Source organism: Ceratotherium simum, chromosome 9, assembly GCF_057802395.1.
Source record: "Ceratotherium simum simum isolate JZ-2026a chromosome 9, ASM5780239v1, whole genome shotgun sequence".
In the NCBI taxonomy this organism is placed as follows: domain Eukaryota; kingdom Metazoa; phylum Chordata; class Mammalia; order Perissodactyla; family Rhinocerotidae; genus Ceratotherium; species Ceratotherium simum.
This window is the reverse complement of record NC_141908.1, coordinates 3,187,327-3,210,226: the sequence shown is the minus strand read 5'-3', so window position 1 is coordinate 3,210,226 and position 22,900 is coordinate 3,187,327. Positions and strand designations below refer to the sequence as shown.

The 22,900-nt window shown below is 53.3% G+C and overlaps 1 protein-coding gene across 2 annotated transcripts in view; it reads right to left on the bottom strand.

Moving 5' to 3' along the window:
* Positions 1 to 22,290, bottom strand: part of LIMS2 (LIM zinc finger domain containing 2) — a 35,630-nt gene extending 13,340 nt beyond the window's left edge. Inside the window, exons 1-4 of one of the 2 annotated variants that reach the window (XM_014782516.2) lie at positions 22,067 to 22,290; positions 3,725 to 3,884; positions 1,333 to 1,399; positions 949 to 1,069 (exon numbers count right to left, since the gene is read on the bottom strand). In XM_014782516.2, coding sequence (XP_014638002.1) covers positions 949 to 1,069; positions 1,333 to 1,399; positions 3,725 to 3,884; positions 22,067 to 22,077 — 359 coding nt within the window. In that variant the 5' untranslated portion in view covers positions 22,078 to 22,290. Of the gene's footprint in view, positions 1 to 948; positions 1,070 to 1,332; positions 1,400 to 3,724; positions 3,885 to 9,660; positions 9,786 to 22,066 lie in introns of those variants that run through there. The other variant, XM_004423933.3, reaches the window with a different exon arrangement.
* Between the last annotated feature and the right edge of the window lie 610 nt (positions 22,291 to 22,900).

The following is a 22,900-nucleotide window of genomic DNA, read 5'->3' as shown; positions in this document are numbered from 1 at the left end:
ACACAGGTTCTGGGCACCCGACAGGAGGTGTTTCAGCCTGAAGGCCAGGGAGCTGCAGTGAAGGCCACTGGGAGGTCAAGGGAGAACCCCGCAGTGACCCCTGGGCCTGCAACGTGGACGCCACAGGGACCCCGGCCAGACTGGGCCGTGGGGAGCAGCTGGGAGGAGCCAGCAGAGATCCACAGTGGGAGGAAGGCTCCGAGGGCCCTTGAACAGGAGCTACGGAGCCCCATCCTTTAGAAAGGGAGAAAGAGCAGAGGGAAGCTGTGATCCCTCGCTCAAGAGGTGAGCATGGTTTTGGGAGGTGCAGGGACATGGCTTCCACCGTGACCGTGACTGAGGCAGGGGACGGTACAGGTGCTGGGGCAGCAGGGCAGCTGGTGCCCTCACGGAAGGGGGAGGGGAAGTCCTTGCTATGAGGGGGGGGGCGGGGTGGAGACAGTCAGGGGCAGTGGGGGAGGAGAAAAGAGCAAGACTTCTTGGCAGTGGGATGTGGCCTACTAAGGAGAGGGCCCTGGGCGCCAACAAGGTTTATGGCCACTGGTTGGGCATGTTCTGTCCAGCAGCATCCAGCCGTGGGCACATGGAGGAGGGTGGACGGTGGGGTTGGCAGCACAGGGTGGCCAGGCTGTGGTAACTTGACTCAAAGCTCCTTATCCGTCCACTGTGTCTATCAGCTCCTGCTCTGGCCACCTTCCTCCTTGCCATCTGCTGTCGGCTGTCAGCCTGCTCCCAGGAACACCCCCGAGCCTGCGGGGGCCCTGACTCATCACACTCACTCTCTCCAGCATCAGTCCTCATCCCAGAACTGGACAGGATTCCCCCATCTGCCTGGTGGGGCTGGCAGCCACGTCGACACAGGCCTCGGTGCCTGGACCAGGCCTGGCTCTCAGCAAACAGCGCCTGTGATGAGGGGCCCTCACCCCTGCCCAAGACGGCCCATCTCACCTGCCCGCGTTCTTCACAAAGCCCAGGTCAGCCAGCTCCACGTCACACAGCTCACAGCGGAAGCACCCCGGGTGCCAGCTGTTGTTCATGGCCTTGATGACACGGCCGATGATGAACTCACCTGGAAGAGAGAGGTCTCTGCTGGCCAGGACAGGGCACGCACCCCTCCCCCTGCGCAGCCCCCTCCCAAGCCGTGTCCACACTGGCGCTCCGCCCAGCTCTCAGCCTGGTCCAAGGGCTCTCGTCCCAGAGCTTGGCAAGGTGATGCCTGCCGGGGGCCTGAAGCCTGCTGCTTAGAGACAGGGCGTGGGCCATCGGGGAAGAGCTCCCGGCTCCTGCTCGCCCACTTCCCTGGCAGTGCTGAGGCGTGTCACCAGCCCTTACCACAGGATCCGCAGCACGGAGCAAACAGCATTTGGAAGTCGTGTTCACAGTACTTCCGGCCTTCGAACTGCAGTGGGGCCAGCAGAGAGAGGACAAGCAAACCACCATCATCCCCGTGCTGCCTCAGGGAGGCTGAACCAGCACCCCACTTCATAGGACTGCTACCACACAGGAAGCGGGGCACCCAACCCTCCCCCCAGAGAGGGCTTCCCGGAGGAGGGGATACGGAGCTGACAGACAGCACGGGATGGGGGGTACGGAGAGGAGGGCAGTCCAGACAGAGGGAGCCACAGGTGCAAGACTGAGACAGAGGGAACTGGCCCATTCCACACAGCGGGAGTGCTGTGTTGGGGAGGGGCAGAAGCTGGGAACTCAGCAAGCCTAGCCCTCTAAGGGAAGGGCCGCTGCTGTTCGCCAAAGATCTGGGCCCTGCTGGTCCTGGGGCTGAGCGAGGGCTGGCAGTAGCTCAGGCTGCGGAGGGCTGGGGTCCAGTTTGCATTACACGTGTCACTTGGCCCTATTTCCTGCGTCTTCTCTGTGTGAGAAGTCCACTCCCCCAGAGGCCACAAAAGACCGGGGGCAGGGAGACAGAAGGGGGACCCAGGAAGGGGTGTTGAGGGGGCCCAAGGGAGAACCCTGAGTCCTGCAGCCAGCAGGAGCCGGTGTGGACACCAGCCAGACAGCCGCTGTCCCCATCCGTCTGGGCAACGAGGGCCCTGGCACTGGTCCCAAGTGTGGCCAAAGCCTGTCTCAGCTTTCTTCTCCCTTGACAATTTCATTTGGCTCTCCAAAATTTGGTTTTCCCCTATTCTCTAAAATGAAGGACTTCTTAGGCTGCAACTGGATACACCCCTTTGCAGCAACCTGTAGAGGCAGCAGGGGTTTAAATTCATTCAGCAACGAATATTTCCTGAGCCCCTACTGTGTGCCAGGCTTTGTTCTAGGCGCACGGCCCACTCACAGAGCCCTGCCCACCCCGCCCACTGCTTCTGCAGTTGGCCAGCACTTCCCGGGAAGCACCGTGAGGAATGCTGCTCCCACTCTGCCGCGCAGATCACCCCGCACAGCCATCCAGCAGCCAATCCCATCAGCTCTACCTTCCAGATCCATCCAGCATCTGCCACTGGTCACCACTTCCACTGCACCCACCGGTGGTGTGCTGGTAAATGGTTAACAACCAGCTTGGCGGTGGAGAGGTTGATCTGTAACGTTTGCCAATTGCTACTGTGTAAATATTCCCTCCGTTCCCAATTTCAAGCTTCCAACGTGTTGCAGGCATGGAGGTGAGAAGAGACTGCAGCAGCAGGGGTGGCACAGTGTGTCCACCACACAGGCACAACAGATAGAAATAACCTCGAGGCATAGACGACAGTAAATGTAATAAAATAATTAGGAAGTGGTGAGTTTTGAGTATTTGTTACCTTTGTTTTTAATAAAATTTTATCTCATTATACATTTATATAATTTAATTTTCAAAACTGGCTGTGTTTAACAACCAGCTTGCAAGATTATTGAAAATTTAACAATCTGCTCTTGTGAGCAACTGCAGCCCAGTCTACACCTTCACTTTCACCTGGATTATCACCATAATCTGGCTCTGGTCCCACCTGTTCTCCTAGCTCTGTCCCTGCCCCTCTTCCAGTCTCTCCTTAGCACAGCAACCAGAGTGGTGCTTTCCAAATGTTGGACGGATGGTGTGACCCCTCCCTGCAACGGCTCCTACTTCTCCCAGAGCGAAATCCTAAGGCCCTACAAAGGCCCACAGGGCCAAACAAAATCTGCCTCCCTGCCCTCATCTCCTGCTGCTCCCTCTCCTTTCCTCTGCTTCCATCACACTGGCCACCCGCTGCTCCTCAGATACCCTGCATGCTCTGACCTCAGGGCCTTTGCACTTGCTGTGTCGTCTGCTGAGTGCTCTTCCTGCAGAGGTGTGCATGGCTCCCTCACCTCCTTCAGGTCTGCCCAAACGTTACCTTCCTTGACCACCCATCCTTCCCACCCCAAGATTCCTTATAACCAGAGCACTTAGCACCATCTGATATACCATATATTTACTGTGTTAACTGTCCTCCCCATGGGAGAGTAAATGCCACCAGGGCAGGGTGTTTGCCCAGAGGGTCTGGAAGACCAGTGTCTCTTTCAGCACCCCCAGCCACCAGGGCAGCACTGTTCACATCTCACAGGTGAGGGGTGGGCCCACCAGGTGTAGCAAGCAAGGTCCTGTGCTGGCAGGAGCACAGCTTGGCTCAAGGCCCGGCACCCTGCCCCATAAGCCACTGGTCAGGACCCCGGCCAGGCATGGCCCACAGGCTCCTAGAGGCAGACCCTGAGCTGGGCCAGGGGCTTAGGCTCCAAGAAGGTAGCCAGCCGAGGGTCCTGGGAGCGTCCTCACCTCGTAGAAGAGCCCCTCGGGGAACGGCCGGAAGCACTGGGCACACACGAAGCAGTGCTCATGGTACAGCTCTCCGTTGCTGTTGACGATCCGCTCTGCGGGGGCGAAGCGCGCCTGGCAGCGCTGGCACACCGCATTGGCCAAGGCGCTGGACATGTTGCTGGGGCAGAAGAAGTGGAAAGATCAGGAGCAGGAGGGGCAAAGGCCAGCAAGCCTGGCGGGCTGCACTTGATGGACACGCCCCCTCCTCACAAAGTTAAAATGCCTTCCAGGGTAAGGAAAATTGCTCTCCTCACCCCGATGACGGCTTTGGCACTGTGGGGACTCAGCGACATGCAGTCAGTACTGAGCTGCCTGACACCAGCTTGGGTCACCCTACACAGCGGCCCACACATCCTCGCAGCTGCGGTGTGCCGTGGACATGCTACGTGCCAACTCGTGCCAGGGCTGCAGAATCTACTCCCAGAGGACGACCTGCAAGGCCAGCGCAACATCTCCATTTTACAGATGGACAAGCTGAGGCCTGGAGGGAAGGAGTGACCTTCCCAAGGGCCACAGTGGTCGGAGGCAAAGCCTAGATTAGAAGCCAACCCTCTCCCTGACTCCGAAGCCCCCATCTCTCCGCCACGCCTGGCAGCCCGAGCGTACTTCCATGGACGGTCAGACAGAGGCCAGTGACAGCCAGGAATGTGCCGATCAGAGCCGTCGGGCTCCAGCTGGGCGCTCTCAGTCCCTGGGCGGCCCGGGCTGTCCCTCGCTCTCCGGGCCCAGGCTCCCAGCTGTTGGAGGGCCATCATCACCGCTGCTGCGACGGGTTGGGCTAGTCACTCAGCAGGGCGCCTGGCTCTTTCGTCAACATCATTGACTGGGTGCCAGGCTGCTCAGTCTTCATTGTGCCGGGCCTCTCTTGGGGTGTCAGTGGCCACCTTGTGCCTCCTCTCGCCCCTTCTCAGGGACCAGAGAGTGACTTGGGTATAGAACGCCACATAGGCACAGTGAGTGGCTCTGTGTTCATGCTCTTATTTAATCCCTGAGGCAACCCTGCCTTCCAGATGAGAGACCTAAGTCTCAGAGAGGGGACCCAAGCTCACACACAGATGACAGAGTCCAGATCTGACCCCAGACTGGTCAGACTTCAACAGCTCTTTCTCCTGCACTATAAGTTAGTTTCAGATCGCCTGCCCCACAAAAAACATGTAACCCCTACCACGGAGAAGGCAAGAGCGTGAATCTTTGGGATGGGAGCAGGGTGGGGAGCAAGCCTCCTCATCCATGGTAATAACTGCTGTCCCAAGGGTAAGTGGAGGGCTTCCTTCAGGGAGGAGTGGGATCCAAACTGAACCACAGGGAAGATGCCCACCGGGCCAGGCCCGTGCCAACTGCAGCCAGGGCTCCCAGGAGGCACCGTGTCAGACTCAACGGCCTGACGACCTTCCACCACCCTGAGCCCATGACTTTTGCTACAAGGGTGGCAAACAGGTTTTGTCTCAAGTGTCGACTCCAATGGGTTGGGGATGGCTGCCTGGCCAGCTGGGCAAAGGAGGACGGTCAGGCCCAGCGGGGAGAGATGTGATGGTCTGGCGATGTCGTGTGGCACACCACCAGCTTACCGCCTTTGAGAATATCTTTCCAGCCTGTTCTCCCTCCCAAGATATTGAATCCCATCCCTCCCTCACTGCCACAGCATCATAAGAAGAATTCTTGAGCGAGGGAAGCTCAAGCCGGGTATTCAGGTGCCGATCACTGGGAAGAAGGGTCCCCGGGCAGGACGAGCCCAGGAGGTGGGAGAGGGCTCTGCCTCTCAGGGGCAGCTGTGGGCTGTGGACAGTGGGTCTAACGCAGTGTTGCTGCCACGAGGACCCGGGCTGGAAGCTGGGCTGGGGCGTCCAGGCGGGGCTTCCTCTCGGCTCCACCTGGGGAGCCCACGCAGCCGGGCAGGGCCGGAAGGCTCTTCAGCAAGCCTTGCCAGGCATTCTGGACTTCTACACACCTCAGCCCACCCCCAGGCAGGCTTTGGGGGCCAAAGCCCCCTCCTATGTCCATATTGAGGTCACAGGGCAAGGAAGCAGGAGAGTGGCAGGAGGAACGGGGCAGAGCCCAGGATGAAAGGGAGTTCTGCACACAGCAGCCACCCGTCCTCCAGCCCCCTGCTGGCCCCCCGGGGCAGCTGGACAGGGTGGAGGGCTGACCGCCACAGGGGGCTGCGCTGGACTTTGTCAGCACAGGCATGGTTTCCTGCCCGGAGAACACTGTGAACCTGGCGGCCTTGTCCTCCCAAAACACACACCCAAGGTGTCGGGGAGGAAGTTCCAATGCCTGGCCGTGATCAAGACCTTCTGGGTCTTGGAGAAGCCAGAAATCAACAGGAAATCCCGTGACTCTGGGCCTGGAATTTCCCACTGAAAGGACCCAGAAAATGAAGCCAAAACAAGGACTCAAGTCCCGCCCAAGGCTTTCAGAGTGCTCCTTCAACCCCGACCCCAGGGCCCTGACCAAGGGAGCACACAGCACGCCCATCTGCCATCCGCCCCTCCAGAGCCCCGCCTGGGCCCCGGGCTGACGCTCAGGGACTGAGTCTTCACATGCTCACCACAGCGGCCTGCCCCAGATGAGAGGGGTTTGCCCTTGACTGGTCTGTGTCTAGTTCCCAGGCTGGGTCCCTGGGCGTCTCAAGTCAAGGATTCTGTCCCTCACACCGCGCATGCACCCGGCACACGCAGCTGGGGGTGGGGTGACCACCTCCCCCCGCACCCACTGGCTGCCCCAGCCCACGTCTCGGGCAGCAGCACCCCCAAGGGCACTTCTGTGGCCGCAACCCCACGCCACCCTGCTCAGGAACACAGACAACGCTCCAACCCACTGGCCAAGGACAGAGGACGGACAGATGTGCAAATGTGCCCAACAGCTGAGCCACGGCACCATCAGAGAAAATGCCAGCTGGCGCCTACGGGGGAGGCAGCTGACAAGGAGGGGCTCTGGGCGCACCCCACATGGTCAGATCCTGATAACCCAGCCACCTGCTGGGGGACCTGGAGGAAGGTACCAGCTCCTCTGGGCCTCATTTCCGCATCTGCAAAGAGGCCGCCAGAGTAACAGTTGCTGCCTCGCAGAGCCAAAGTGAAGAACTCAGGGCACACAGCGTGTCGCGCAGGGCCAGGCAGGCCGAGTGCTAGATAAAGAGAGCTGTTGTTTTCCAGCAACTCTGAGAGCCTTCCAGAGCCCCTCCACCTCAGCCCAGTCCGGGGGGAGGCCTGCAGCCTGCCCGCGCTCCCCGTGAGAGGGCAAAGGGTGGAGACATGGACATTCCACGCCCTCCTTCACACATGCCAGCCACAAACGAGGAGCACAGAGTCTGCCCAGTTATCCCCCAAGGGGACGCCACCAACCTACCCCAGCGGGACAGCACACACACACACTGCCCAGGCACACCCCACAGCCTGGAAGCCAAACCCCAGAGCCAAGGGAGAGCACACTATCCTGTACTCCTTCTGCAACCCTCCCTAGCACCCCGAAACACTCTCAATCTTGTCAGCCAACACAAGCCAGTGGTTGCAAGAAGTCATTGAGCTTTACAATGACTGTTAGCTTGGGGTGGGGTGGGGGAAGCCCTCTCTGTGCCACGTCCTTGTGAGGAGAGGTTGATAGTTCCAGATAAGGAAATTGAAGCCCAGAGAGGGCTGCTCAGTAACCTGCTGAGGGTCACACAGGATTGGACCCATTCTCTCTCCTGTCCTCTCAACTCCTGGTGGCATCATATAGACACCGCCATTCAAGACTGTGTTCAACAACCCCAGACCTTCCCAACTCTCGCCTCCCATGCACCCGAGCCTGGAAAGACAGTGTGAGGGCCTGGGAACAGGCAGGGGCCAGCCACAGGTCTGTTCACACCCGCAGATGAGTCAGTGGTACTGAGGCCATGTCAGCCTGGGCACCAGGCAGTCCAACATGTGTGCTCTATGACAGACACAGCAGGCTGCAGCCCTGGCTGTGTGGCCTGCAGTAAAGTACTCTCTGAACCTCGGCTTCCTCATCTGTAAAATGGGCCAGCAACAGCCACCTCCAGGGATTGTTGGGAGGGTAAGTGAGGTGACACCAGTGAGCACAGCCCATAATCGCTCCACAACCGGCAGCCAGGAGCACTCCTTCCCTCCTTCATCCCACGCTCGGTACGGAGCACCCACACTGTGCCAGGCACTGCTCTTGTGTGGGGAGAAGTGGTCCCACTGCAGCACGGTCTCCAGAGCTCCAGTGGCAGCTGCCCCTGCATGCCCTGGGCCTCCTGCCTGCCCTCCCTCAGGAGGCCAGTCAGAGGCCAGCAGCAGGGGTCACCTGGCTGATGCAGTCAACAGGAATTTACACCAAGCCAGCCCCACACTCAGCCTTGGGGACACTAGAAAATTAACGTGCTGCCTTGGGCTGCTACACATGATGCACTCACACCATCAGAAAGGTATTCCAAATCTGTGTGGAGCTTGTGGGAAATTACAGAGCTTTTCCTGAAGCCCTAGCCCTATCCCTTTGCTCTGCACTTTAAACACGTCACACTGACAACAGAGAGCTGGGGAAGGGCACGAGCCAGAAGTTCACAGAAGAAGAAAGCCGAGGAGCGTATAAACACACGTGCAGGCGTGCCCGGGACTTTCCCGAGACCCGATCTCGTTATCGCGCTGTGGCCCTCCTCGCATCTTGGCCATGTTCTTGTGCTGCAGCCACACTGCGAGATCACCCTCCAGCACGGCCGCATGGCCCTGGCCGCCCACTCCCCGCACCACGGCTCACTCCACAGACCTCAGGGCCGTCCAGAGGCTGACCAGTGAGGTTCCCATTCCAGCAGTGCCACATACAGGTAAGTTACTTGGCCGTCTGAGCCTCAGGTTCCCCACCTGAGCAGTGGGTTTGTCCAGGCCCTACCCTGGTCTGCAGCCTCTGTTCCCCACTCCCTGCTCCATACCCTCCCCCCGACTCTGTTCTTAGCCCCAGACACCTTGGAGGGCTCAGTCCTCATTACCCCTCCGGAAGGCTGCCCCGACCACAGGGACACAGTGAGCGCAGAGCAGGCTGTATTTTCCTGCGGAGCGTTAGCCCCTGGACTTCCTTTCCTCCCCCAGCCTCCAGCCCCACCCCCTCCTCTGTGACTGCTGCTTTCTATCTGCTCCTGGCTCGCCAGCCCCTTCTCCCAACCTCAGTGTCCTTTCCCACAGCTCCTCCTCTGGGGGTCCCACCTGTCACTTTGATGACAAGCCCCCAGCCCTCACTGATCTCTCTCCCCGACTTGCTACTGGAGTTTCCATCCAGATGGCCCCAGGGGCACTGCAAACTCAACATGTCCAGAAGCCCTCCCCAGCCTCTGACCCCCAGGCCAGGGGCCCCACCACCATCCACATGCCCTCTTGGGCCCTCCCCGTCCCAGGTTAACTCATCCTTGGAGATGCCCTGGGGTCTACCCTGAACCCCACAGGCTCCTTGTTCCAGTCCAAATGAAGCTTTCATCATTTGTCTACACTGGCAGTGCTGCATGAGGTAAAGCAGTTCAGGCTCTAGAGTCAGTCAGACCTGGGTTCAGATTGCTGCGTGGCCAGTTTTTGGGTGGGTGATGTCCAGCAGGTTCCTTGACCACTCAGTTTGTCATCTATAAAGTGCAATAAAATTATCCCAGTCTGAAAGCTGTAACGGGGGCTACACAGGACACCTTATCTTGAACACCCCATTCTCAGCACCCTGCCCAAGAATGTTGATCACAGGCGACATCAAACCCAGCTGGATTAAGTTGTGCCCTCCCCCGACCCTTATCCCCAACCCAGGCGCTGTCCCCACGCCCTGGGCAGCCAGGCCCTTCGCCGTCGGAAGAGCCAAGCAGGGTGTCTGAGGAAAGGCCTGCAGCTGCAGCTTTCCGGCCATTGTCCCCTGCCGACCCCGCCCTGCCCCTGGCCACCTACCCGGGCGTGGCGGGCGGCGGGCTCTGCCGGCGCTGGCGCCGCCGGTACAGCCCCGACGCGGCGAGCGCGCCCAGCCGGGCAGCCATGGCGTCGTCGCGGGGCAGCCTGCTCCAGGGGCCGTGGGACCCTGGCCTCGGAGGCCAGATGCGGCCAAGCAGTGGGGCGGCGGGCCGCCACCTGGCCCAGACACCGCAACGGGGCGGCCGACGTGCAGAGGGCGCCTCTCCCCCACCCGCTCTGCACAGGAGCTCACGTTACACACTGCGATCTCCAAAGGGCAGCAGAGGCAACTGCAGATAGAAAGGACATTGTCCACGCCGCGGGGGCAGCACAGTGAACGCTGAGGCTGTCAGGGCTGGGTCCGGGCTGGGGAGGGCACTCGCTGGGAAGGTTGCAGAGAGCACCGAGGTGAGGTCCAGAGTGACAGGGCAGGATGTCTGGAGGTCCCAGGCGGCCAGGAGCCTGCGAGGAAACACTAAGCCCCCGGACATACTGATGACGGCACATCAGCTGAGGAGGGCAGCACCGGCCTGGGCCGGGTCAGGAATCCTGGAAACAGTGAAAAGCTGAGGAGGGAGACCCACACATGCCCACATTCTGCCTTGTTCCCTTCCCTGAGAGCCTGCGGCCACAGCTGCCACAGAGGAGACCCAGACTAGGGCAGCCAGTCCCCTGGATCTGGCCAACAAACAGCCAAGTACCCAAAAGAGGTCCATGCTGTCAAAACCCAGAGAACGGGTGATCCCCCGGCTTGCCAGGGAGAGCAGAAGCAGCAGGATCCGATGGAGGACCACCAGGAAGGCACCGTTTCACACGCGTTTTTACCTAAAGAGAGGGGCAAGGTTACTGTGATCCAATGCAAACACCCGAGATCAGCATCTGAACCGCGGCCATTGCTGGCCGAGTGGGCACCAGGGCTAGCAACAAAAGGAGGATCCAGAGCACTCACAGAAATCTCTGACACTGATTCCATTGCCCTGAAAAGCCTTCCTGGTAAGGTCAGAGAGCGCAAGCAGCACCTTCCTCTGCCTTTCAAAAGAAAGAGACGGTAGCCATCATTCCGGACAGCAGGCCGCTGGGCCCCCTACAATGGGACAGAGGAAACCTCAGAGGGGATCCACTGGCACTCAGATGCCGCCAGGCCCACACCGAGGAACACACCTCGACCAGCAGATCCAAACACAAGGAAGAACTTATTAACCACCTGGGGGTCAGCCCCAAAACACAGCCATATGACAACAAGCATTGAGTGCAATATACTTGGTAAACATTGCTCAATTCCAAAGGTACCAGGCACTGATCAATTAAACAAATATTTTCTCAAAGGTGGCCCCAGGGGCCAGAGGGCCTAGAGAGGCTGAGCCTGGAGAAGCCAGCAAGTACAAGGATTACCTCCCACTCTCTGACATGGACAGCCGCATGCTTAGGAAGCTTCCTAACTTTCTACTTAGGAAGTAGAAAGTTTTGTGATAGCAGCTTCAAGTCAATGCCCTAGGCCCCAGGCCCTTTTACCAGCCCCCACTCAGTCCCTCCCATGTGGAAATCCTGAACTCTAGAACCCAGCATTCTCACCCAGAGCCACCGTTTCATTTAAGGAGGGAACATTTATTTAGGGCTTCTATAACTGCAGATAGACCTGGGAGGGAGGCTATAGCCACAAATGTTTTGTACATCATAATTTGTAAATGAAGTTCAAGTCCAAGGTTACCAAGCACTAATCAATTCAACAAATATTTATTCTAAAAGGGAGCACCAGAGGGCTGGAAGTTGAGAAAGGCTTACAGTTTGATTGAGCCCAAACCCCAAATCTCTGCACAGCCTTCCCTCCTGCCCCATTCTGCAGCCTGTCTTGCAGGGGTGGGGTCAGGGCCATGCTGGGCTCCTCAGCCAACACTCTGGCTCCAGAGGACACCGTTGCAAAAATACAGAAAGAACGATGTCAGCAAAAGTATTAGAGAAAGAACCTCTGAAAGTTTGTCACTCCATAAAAGCAATGAAAAAACTAGCAAAAATTGTCAGAATTTGCTTTTTCAGAACTCTGTAAATTAACCAAAGACTTGCAGTAAGCCAGGGAGCATTTGGTCAAGCAAAAGAGTTGACTCTTGGTAAGAACAGTGAGCTTTGCGGTGTTTTAACTTCTCCTAGTCTCTAATCCCTGCTCCCTAATTCCATGAAAAATAACAACTCACAGCCCCAGTAATAAGGGAGCAGACAGGGCTGGAGCTCTTCCAAAGCTTCATTCCCAAAGAGAAGTTATTACTTGACCTGCCCTGGTTCTCCCTAGAAGATCCCATTTGAAAGGCTTGTCTTTATGTGACCTCACTCACACATACCCAGTGCTAAAAGCCTCTCTTGGGGAGTGTTTTTCAAATGGATTACTATCATAGCTGCCTATGATATCATAGCTGCCAATGATATCATAGCCGCCATTGCCATAGGCAATGCATAACAGTTGGGACGACAGACTAATCAAAAAGCCTAAAAGGAAAAACTGAAGAATGAGATCCGTAGGGGCTTTGAAAAGAACCGACATATTCCTGGGAACCTAGAAGGGCATGCAAATGCCCAGGGCTGTGTGCATGCTCAGGAAAGACCTGAGCTCTGACCTGAGGAAAGTCCTAAGCTCTCACTCCTGACTGACGTTTCGGCTCTGTGCAAGCAGGAAGTGAAGGCTAAGGCAGAGTTGTGAACTGCCTCGTTAAACGTTGAAGGTGTGTCCCAACATACACTCAGTGCCCTCAGCAAGGACTAGGAGACTTACTGGTTTCAGGCATTCAAGGAAATCTCTGTCCAATCATTAGCTGGCCACTGAACTAACCAAGCAGAGACTTCAGTGGCCACAAGTGTCAGAGATACAGATGTTACAGAATTAGCTCAGAAAAGTCACTAAACAAATGACAAGCAGCAATGACAAACCCTGGGGAGTGGGGAGAACCTGATTTCCAGAGTTGCCACATTACATTATTTGAAATGAATTCTTTCTCAGCAAAAAATTATTAGACATGCAAAGAAACAAAAAAGTATGACCCACACACAGAAAAAAAGAGTAATCAACAGAAACTGTCCCAGAGGAAGCCCAAACATTAGACTTACTAGACAGATTTTAAATCAGCTATTTTAAATATCTTCAAAGAACTAAAGGAAACCATGTCTAAAAATCTAAAGTAAAGAATGAGAATGATGTCTCACCACATGGAGTGTATCAAAAAAGAGATAGAAATTATAAAATGGGACCAAATAGAAATTCTAGCGTTGAAAAGAAATACTAAAGAGATTCCTTCAGGATGAAATGAAATGACACTAGACAATAATTTGAATCCCCATGAAGAAATAAAGAGCAGTAAAGTATATTTTACCTTTATATAATAACAGTAACTAAATAGACAAATATAAAAGACAGTATAAATGTATTTTTTGTTTGTAAACCTTTTTTTCCCCAACTGATTTAAAGATAACTGCATAATAAAATAATCTAACACAAAAGAAGGCAACAGTGTAGGAAATGAGAAAAAAAAAGACAAAATATATTTTTAAAAAGAGCAAATGGAAAATGTAAACCCTATCTTATCAGTAATTACATTAAATGTAAATGGATTAAAATCTCCAATTAAAAGTAAGAGATTAACAAATGGAATTTCTTTTTAGAACATGATCTAACTATACGCTTTCTACAAGAGATTCATTTTACATTCAAAAACACAAATAGTTTGAAAATAAAAGCACAGAAAAGAATTACCATGCAAACAGCAACCAAAAGAGAACTGGAATGGCTATACTAATATCAGACAAAATACACGTTAAAACAAAAATTGTTAGGAGAGCAAAAAAGGACATTTTATCATGATAAAAGAGTCAGTCCATCAAAAAGAAATAACAAGCACAAACATATACACACCTAACAACAGAGCCCCAAAATATATGGAGAAAATTGACAGAACTGAGAGAAAAATAAACAATTTAACAATAATAGTAGGACACTTCAACACTCCAATTTCAATAATGGATAGACCATAATACAAAAGCTAAGCAAGGATACAGAAGGCATGAATAACACTATAAATCAACTAGACATAAAAAAAACATCTATAGAACACTCTACCCAACAATGGCAGAATATACATTCTTCTCACGTGTACATGGAACAGTCTCCAGGATAACCCACAAGTTAGGCCATAAAACAAGCTTCAATAAATTTAAAAGGACTAAGATCATAGAAAACGTATTCTCAGACCACAAAAATGGAATACAATTACAAATCAATGATAGAAGGAAATTCACAAATATGTGGAAATTAAACAACACACTGCTAAAGAACCAATGAGTCCAACAAGAAAACAAGGGACTTTAGTCGAGATGAATGAAATGAAAACACACATACCAAAACTTATGAGATGAGGCTCAAGCAGTGCCCAGAGGGACAGTTATAGCTGTAAATGTCTACATTAAAAAAGAAGAACTCAAATCAATTACTTAACCTTTCACCTTAAGAAACTAGGAATAGATGAATAAATTAAACTTAAAGTAAGTATAAGGGAGGAAATAATAAAGATTAGAGCATAAATAAATGAAACAAAGTTAAATAGAGAAAATCAACAAAACCAAAAGTTGGTTCTTTGATAAGATCAACAAAACCAACAAACCTTTAGCAAGAAAAAGAGAGAATACTCAAATGACTAAAACCAGGAATGAAAAAAGGGACTAAAGCTAGAGAAATTTAAAGGATTGTAAGGGAATGCTGTAAACAACTGTATGCTAGTAAATTAAATAACCTAGCTGAAATGGACAAATATCTAGAAAGATACAGACTACCAAAACTGACTCAGGAAGAAACAGGAAATCCAAATAGACCTGAAACAAGTAAAGAGACTGGGTTAGTAACCAAAAAACTTCCCACAAAGAAGAACCCAAGACCAGAATGTTTTATTGGTGAATTCTACTAACTATTTATGTGGAATTAACACCAATCCTTCACAAAATCTTCTCAAAAAATCAACCAGCAGGGGACACTTTTCATCTCATTCAATGAGGCCATTATTATCCTGGTACCAAAACCAGACAAAGATATCACAAGAAAACTACACACCAATATCCCTTATGAATATAGGTGCAAATATCCTCAACAAAACTGAATCTAGCAGCCTATAAAAAGTATTATACATCATGACAAAATGGGATTTATTCCAGGAATATAAGGTTGGTTTAACATCCAAAAATCAATGTAATACACCATATCAATAGAATAAAGGGAAAACACCACATGAAATGCAGAGAATGCACTCCACAAAATCCAACACCCTTTCATGATAAAAAACACTAAAAAAACTAGTAATAGAAGGAAACTTCTTCAACTTGATAAAAACACAGAGCTAATATCATACTTAATGGTAAAAAACTAAAAGCTTTCTCTACAAGGTCAGGAACAAGACAAGGATGCCCAGTCTTGCTATTTCTTTTCAACATTGCACTGGAGGTTCTACTGAGGACAATTAGTCAAGAAAAGGAGATAAAAGGTATCCAGATTGGAAAGGAAGAAGTAAAACTATCTCTATTTGCATATCACATACTCCTATATACAGAAAACTCTAAGAACCACCTCCCCCCCCAAAAAAAAACCTATTACAGCTAGTAAATGAGTTCAGCAAGGTTGCAGGGTAAAAGGTCAACATGCAAAAATCACCAGCAATGAGCAATCTGACTATGAAATCAACAAAACAATTCCATTTGCAGTAGCATCAAAAAGAATAAAATAGGAAAAAATTTAACCAAAGAAATGCAAGACATATACACTGAAAACTATAAAACATTGTTGAAAGAAATTAAAGATCTAAATGAATGGAAAGACATCCCATGTTCATGGATTGAAAAACTCAATATTGTGAAGTGGTGACGCCTTTCCTCCTCCCCAGTTGACCTACAGATTCAACACAATCTCTATCGAAATTCCAACTGTCTTCTTTACAGAAATGGGCAAGCTGATCCCAAGTTCATACGGAAATACAAGACACCCAGAATAACCAAACAACTTGAAAAGAACAAAGTCAGAGGCCTCACATTTCCCAATTTCAAAACTTACTACAGAGTTACAGTAATCAAAACAGTGTGATTGCCACATACATCAATGGAATAGGATTGACAGTCCAGAAATAATCCCATACATCCATGGTCAACTGATTTTCAACAAGACTGCCAAGACAATTCAAACAGGAAAGAATAGTTTTGTCAACAAACAATGCTAGGATCACTGAATAGCCACATGCAAAAGAATGGTTTTAAACCTCCACTGCAGGCCATATATAAAAACTGACTCATAGTGGATTGAAAACCAAACGTAAGAGTTAAAACTATAAAACTAGGGCTGGCCCCGTGGCTTAAGTGCGTGCGCTCCGCTACTGGCGGCCCGGGTTCGGATCCCGGGCGCGCACCGATGCACCGCTTCTGCGGCCATGCTGAAGCCGTGTCCCACATACAGCAACTAGCAAGATGTGCAACTACGACATACAACTATCTACTGGGGCTTTGGGGGGAAAAAAAGGAGGAGGATTGGCAATAAATGTTAGCTCAGAGCTGGTCTCCCTCAGCAAAAAGAGGAGGATTAGCACGGATGTTAGCTCAGGGCTGATGTTCCTCACAAAAAAAAAAACAAAAAACAAAAACAAAAACAAAAACCTAGCCCTCTTAAAAAAAAAACTATAAAACTAGGGGCCAGCCCTGTGGTCTAGTGGTTCAAGATCCATGCATTCCGCTTCAGCAACCTGGGTTTGTAGGTTCAGATCCCAGGCATGGACCTACTCCACTCATCAGCCATGCTGTGGAGGCATCCCACATACAAAATAAAGGGAAATTGGCACAGATGTTAGCTTAGGGCGAATCTTCCTCACCAAAAAAAAACAAAACAAACAAACGATAAACCTGCTAAAAGAAAACATAGGTGTAAAACTTCATGTCCTTGGATTAGGTAACAGTTTCTTAGATATGACACCAAAAACTCAAGCAATCAACAAATAAATAGATAAATTAGACTTTATAAAAATTTAAAACTGGGGCTGGCCCTGTGGCGTAGTGAAGTTCACGTGCTCTGCCTCTGGTGGCCCGGGGTTGGCAGGTTCGGATCCCAGCCACAGACCTACACATTGCTCATCAAGCCATGCTGTGGCAGGCGTCCCACATAAAGTAGAGGAAGATGGGCACGGATGTTAGCTCAGGTCCACTCTTCCTCAGCCGAAAAAAAAAAAGAGGAGGATTGGCAACAGGTGTCAGTTCAGGGCTAACCTTCCTCACACACACACACACACAAAATTTTAAACTTTTGTGCATCAAAGGACACAATCAAGAAAGTTAAAAGACAATCCACAGAATAGGAGAAAATATTTGCAAATCATTTTTCTGATAAGTGTCTAGTATCCAGAATACAGAAAAAAACTCAACATCCAACAATAAAAAGACAACCCAATTTAAAAATGGGCAATGAATTTGAATAGACATTTCTCCAAAGAAGATATACAAGTGGCCAATAAGCACATGAAAAGATGTTCAACACCACAAGTCATTAGGGAGATGAAAATCAAAACTACAATGTGATACCACTTCACACCCACTGAAACAGAACATAAGAAGTGTTAGGATGGGGGAATGGAGCCCTCATACATTCCGGGGGGATGTAAAAGTGTGCAGTTACTTGGAAAACAGCTTGGCAATTTCTCAAAAAGTCAGAGTTACCATGTGACCCAACAATTTCACTCCTAAGTATATGCTCAAGAGAATAGAAAATATACATAAGAATGTTCACAGCAGCATTATTCAAAAGAGCCAAAAAGTGAAAACAATTGAAATGTCCACCATGGATGAACACATAGGCAAGGCGTGGTTATAGCCATAAATGGAATATTATTTGGCCTAAAAAAAGGAATGAAGTACTGATTCATGCTACAACATGGATGAACCTTGAAAACATTATACTAAATGAAAGAAGCCAGGCAAAAAAGTCCAAATAATATGGTTCTATTTATAGGAAATGTCCAGAACAGGCAAATCCATAGAGACAGAAAGCAGATTAGTGGTTGCCAGGGGGTGTGGGGGGAGGAATGGGGATGGACTGTAAATGGGTATGCAGTTTCTTTTGGGGGTGATGACAGTGGTCTGGAATTAGTGGTGATGGTTGCACAGCCTAGTGAACGTGCTAAAAACCACTGAATTGTACACTCTAAGATAGTGAATTATATGGTATGTGAATTATATCTCAAATATTTTACAAACATACACATACTGAAGATTGCAACTACATAGCTTAAGAGAGGCACAGATAAAGGCCAGGGCAGCTGCCAGCAAGTTGTGAGGCGGGGCTGCCTGCCTGTGGCTGTGGGGCGAGTGCCATGCCTGGGGCAGCCGGCGGCACCACCACAGACAGCCTCTCCACCAGAGCGGGCTTCCCTGTGAGACTGGACCTCCCTGAGATGCTGAAGACACCCCGGCCAGGTCCCCTGGTATGTCTCAGATGAATGACATATTCCAACCTTCTTACCCTACAGGAAATTTGATTTTGAATGATCTTATTTTCTTACTTTAAAACCCAAGCATCACTGTGGACACGTGTTTGGTTTTACATACATACATACACATATTCAGTGATCTCATCTTAGTGAGATATAGTCATCCCATGGAAGTATCTCATGAAGATATTCATCTTATTAGGTCATCTCAAGTAAATGTTCATCATCAGAAATTCAAAAGATCTGAATAAACAAAACAAGGGGACAGTTAAGGCACCTCCCTCTGCCCCTCCCCCAACCTGGAGATGAAGACCTAAGGAAGGTGTGAGTATGGAATCCACACGTGATAGACGGGAGCAGAGAGAAGCAACACCACGAGAGGCAGGACAGCCGCTGTGCGTGGCCAGCCCGGTCCCTCTCCACAGTGGGGTGCCTGGGCCGGGTTGTACCAGCTCACGAGGGCTGATTGTTAAATTTTCAGGAATTTTGCAAACCGGTTAACGTCACGTAGCTTGAACTGAGCCAAAGTGTGGGGAAATTACGGCATGGAATCGGGCAGGTGCGCTATCCCCTGTACACTCTGCACTCCGCTCGTTCAGAGTAGGGGGGTTGAGTAGGGGGAGCAGAGGAAAAAGAAGGAGTTGAGGGGCCATGGGCAGTGCCCAGCCTGGCCCAGTCTGGGGCTCAGGGCTCAGCTGTGCATCACTGGTCACCTGCTTCACACTTTGCTTAAGCCCCTGACTCCAGTACAGCCCCACGTGCCGTCCTGAGGGCTCTGGCTGCCACTGCGGCTACACCTCGGCAGGCTCCTCTGCTGAAGGGGCCACTGGACAAACTCCTGAGGATGGGGGAGAACAGTTGAGAGCACCGTGGTCTGAGGGGGGTGGAGGGGGAGGTTGGTGGATGTGAGGACAGGACTAGCAGCCCCACTCTGCACTGTACCGAGTGTGGGGCCCAGTTTGCAATCTGGCACATGGTGGCCTCAGTGGATTACAGTCACATGGTGGGTGGGCCTCCGCTCTACAGTAGGCCAAGCCACTGAGCTCACACTGCTGTGAGCATCACATCCCAGGATCCATTTGGAGGAGTGCCACTGTCAGGCTGGGGCCCTGGGCAGAGATGTAACCTGCCTGGGCCTTAACATCCTCCCTGTAGAACACTGGTGATGCCAAAGGTCCCTTCAGCGGGACAAAGATTCAGGTGTTCTTAAGGTCCGAGGTCACTGGACTGCTGGGTTGAACTTCTCCTCCCACAGCACACCCCCTCCCTAAGCAACCACACCCAGGCTGGAGGCCTCATTTTCCCTCCCACCCCACCTCAGCCCTCTCCTGGGCTTCAGACTCTCACAGCCAACTGCCTCCCAGGGTTTCCCCTTAGACTTGCCACTGCTCTTCAAATGCTCCCATGGCCCAAACTAGCTCTGCATCCACTCCCGTATCTGCCACCACACACTGGGCATCCTCCTGGATTCCACCCTCTCCGTCAAGTCCTGCCAGTTCCACCTCCCAGATCCCCCGAGTCCATCTCCTCTTCTCCATCCCCATGGCTGCCGAGGAGCGGCCTCCCTTGTTGCTTGCCTCCTGACCAGTCTCCTTTCCCATCTCTTCCTCTGCAGCCCTTCTCTACACAGCACCCAGACGTGTATTTCCAAAGTGCACGGCCGTGCACGTCACTCCAGGGCCCTGCGGGGCTCCCCACCGCCCCCTCTGTCTTGCCTGCTCCGGTCCTGTGGAGAGCTGGGACTTCACGTTGCTGGCAGAGAGAGCCCCAGAAGGTGCGTGAGCTGTACGATGAGGGGGCTGTTTCCAAAGATCAACTAGACAGCACTGGGAGGTGTGGGAGAACCAGGATCCAGGTGTGAGGACTGCCCTGGCGTCTCGTGGGGGCAGAGGACGTGAGAGGGCATGGTGGCATGAAACAGTGAAAATGAAACTCCACAGCTTCTGGGACAGGAAAAATCCCACCCACCCCAAAGGTTGGGACAGATGTCCATTCCTCCACTGGCCTGGCCCCCATGGCTGCGTGTGGAGGGGAGGCAAGCCAGCCCTGGCACTGGCCCTGCGTGTGGGGGCAAACTGCAAAGGCCGGTGTAACCCTGTGCTCACAGCTGCGGGGACAAATGAGCAGGAACACACACTGCAAGAGAAGCAGCACGCCACCAAACATTCCCAAGGCATCGCTGAGGAGTGGAACCTGGCGTGCTTTCTTCCTTTTTATGTTTCTGTTATCTTTTATGTGTCTGGGTTTTTCCTAACTCTCTAAGATGACTAGTATTACTTTTATAAGGAAAAACCCAACTCACTGTTTTTCCGGGCTCACTCTGGTCCCTGTGTCATTTGGTGACCAGCATTTCTCAGGCTTGGTGCGCCCGCTGGACCCCTGCAGCAGCCAGGGCAGGCCGGCCCTGCTCCCACCACCCACCTGCCTTCCCAGCTTCTCTTGCTGGGCTGTCGGCCAACTTGATGGCCTCCACCCCCATGGAGGGTCCAAAGACCCAGGGGTGATAGGACCCCTGCAGAGGGAACGAAGGAGCCTCTAGGACTCTGATCACCTCGCTCCCTGCAGGGAATCAGGGCAGAAGCGGCTGGCAGCGTGTGGCTCTGCCTGATTGTGGTCTTTGCGGAGCCTGAATGACCGCCTGCCACACACCCAACCCCACTCAGCACCATCTGTGGTGCTTCTGATTCTGTTCCAGTTTCACTCTCCCTTCTTTTCCCCGAAAAAGGCAGCTGGCAGGGGAGCCCCACAGGGAATGGGAGGGCAGGGACCTCCCAGCACACTAGGAGCGGGGAGCGCTGGGAGTTGGTTTTGTCCGCAGACTCAGGCCGGGTTGAGGACTGAGTGGGAGCAAACTGTCTCTGAAGCACAGGACTGGCTAGGCAACAGGATATCTGCTATTTGGGTTCCTGGGGCTGCCCTGAGACTCCCAGCCACAGCTCTAATAGCAATCAGAGGCAGTGTGTCCCTGCGGGCTGGGTGACCACCCCACATATCACCCAGGTCTGGGCCACCACCCTGTCCTCTGTGGCTGCTCCCCATTCCTGGGTGCTGCCTCTCCAAGCCCCTTTTCCCAGCAAAGCCACAGGGTCTGCTGGGCCCACAAGTGCCAAGTCAAGGGGTGGGGAAGGACAGCATCCTGCCAGGGCTTGGCTGGAAGGGCCCCCAGGCCTCAGAGACCAGCCCCTCCTACCCAGCCATGAGTCATGCACTTGTAGCCAGCTATGTTCCAGAAAGGACAGCAGAGGCCAACACTGGCCAGACACTCGTGGACATGTGACCGGCCTCATGAGTCACTCAGCATCTGTGGCCTCAGTTACCTCATCTGTGAAATGGCAACAAGGGGCCTGAGAGTGGAGGCCGGGCCAGGCCTGGGGGAGCTGTCTGCCAACACCCCACCCCTGTGCAGCCTGTGCTTGGGCGCAGTTCTGCCCAGACCCCACACAGACCCTGGACCATTTTTAACACTGTTCTCGTTCCTGGCTTACAGAAACAGAAGGCTCCAGAGGTGAGGCCTCCCCAGGATCACACAGCTGGGGTCAGGGAAGCCGGCAGAAGCCGACACTCCGGATTTTAACGCTTTGCCCTTTAGTTGGTGTGTGACCTTGGGCACGTCCTCTGGCCATCACGTCCCCTGGCCCCGCTGAGCCCTGGTTTTCCGTTAGTAAGGGGGTAATCGTCCCCATCTTGGGGAGGTGGGCGGTGGGGTGGGCAGGAGCTTCACCTGCCACTGCCCGACGCCGGCGGGGGGCAAGGGTACGCCTGTCCCGCTAGGCGCTGCCACCCCCGGAGCCAGCCCGGGCCGAGGGGCCAGGCCAGAGGAGCCAGGGCAGAGGCGGGGCGCGCGGGGCGCGGGTGGGGGTCGGTCCCGCCGTCCGGCGCAGACAGGCTCCTCCGCCAGGGGCGTGGGTGGGGGCTGTTACCTTCCCGTCATGGTGGCCGCGCGCTGAACCGGGGTCGTCTCCGGACTCCCTGCCGCCGCGGAGCCCGCCGAGCGCCCGCCAGCAGGTCTGGGGGCGCGGAGCAGGGAGACGCCTAAAAAAGGCCAAGAGCGGCTCCGCCCGCCGCCAGCGCAGCCCGCGAGGTGAGGGGGGACAGCAGTCGAGGGCAGGGGGGTCCGCCCGGCCCGCGAGTGGGGGGGAGCAAGGGTGGGGTCCACGGCAGAGGGAGGAGATGGGCCCCGCCGCCCGCGCGCCCCGGCTCTGGGGACACCCGAGCTTGGCCTGCGGGTCACGTCCTCCCCGCCCGGCTTCGCTCGCCACCTCCCCGGATTCCGGGCATACTTTTCCTTTTAAAGGGAGTGAAGTTATAATAAACGCGGACGAGCCCCCTAGCCCCGCCGGGACGCCCCGCCCGGCGCTCGCCCTCCGCTGTCCCGGGCGCCCGGGAACGCCAGCACTGCGAGGACGGGGCCATGGGGGCTAGAGGGGCGACGCTGAGACCACGTCCCCGCCGGCCTCCTAGCCCCGAGTTCCCAGTGCAGTCCGGGCAGGGGACGGGGTCACCTTCGCGCTTTTATTTCTCGGCAGATGTTTCTGCACTCCTTCCCGGGGCACTGGGGACTCCCAGTCCACGCAGTCCCGCCTCCAGGGAGGCCAAGGTCGAGGGGCGAACCCTTGAGTCGTGAGCCTCACTCTGCAAACTTAGATGCCAGGCCAGTACCACCCCGCGCCCCCGCCGAAAATCATGTCATCCCAGTGTGTGAGCAACCCCCTCAGCAAAAGGTACTTTATGATGCAAAAGCAGACTAGAAGTTG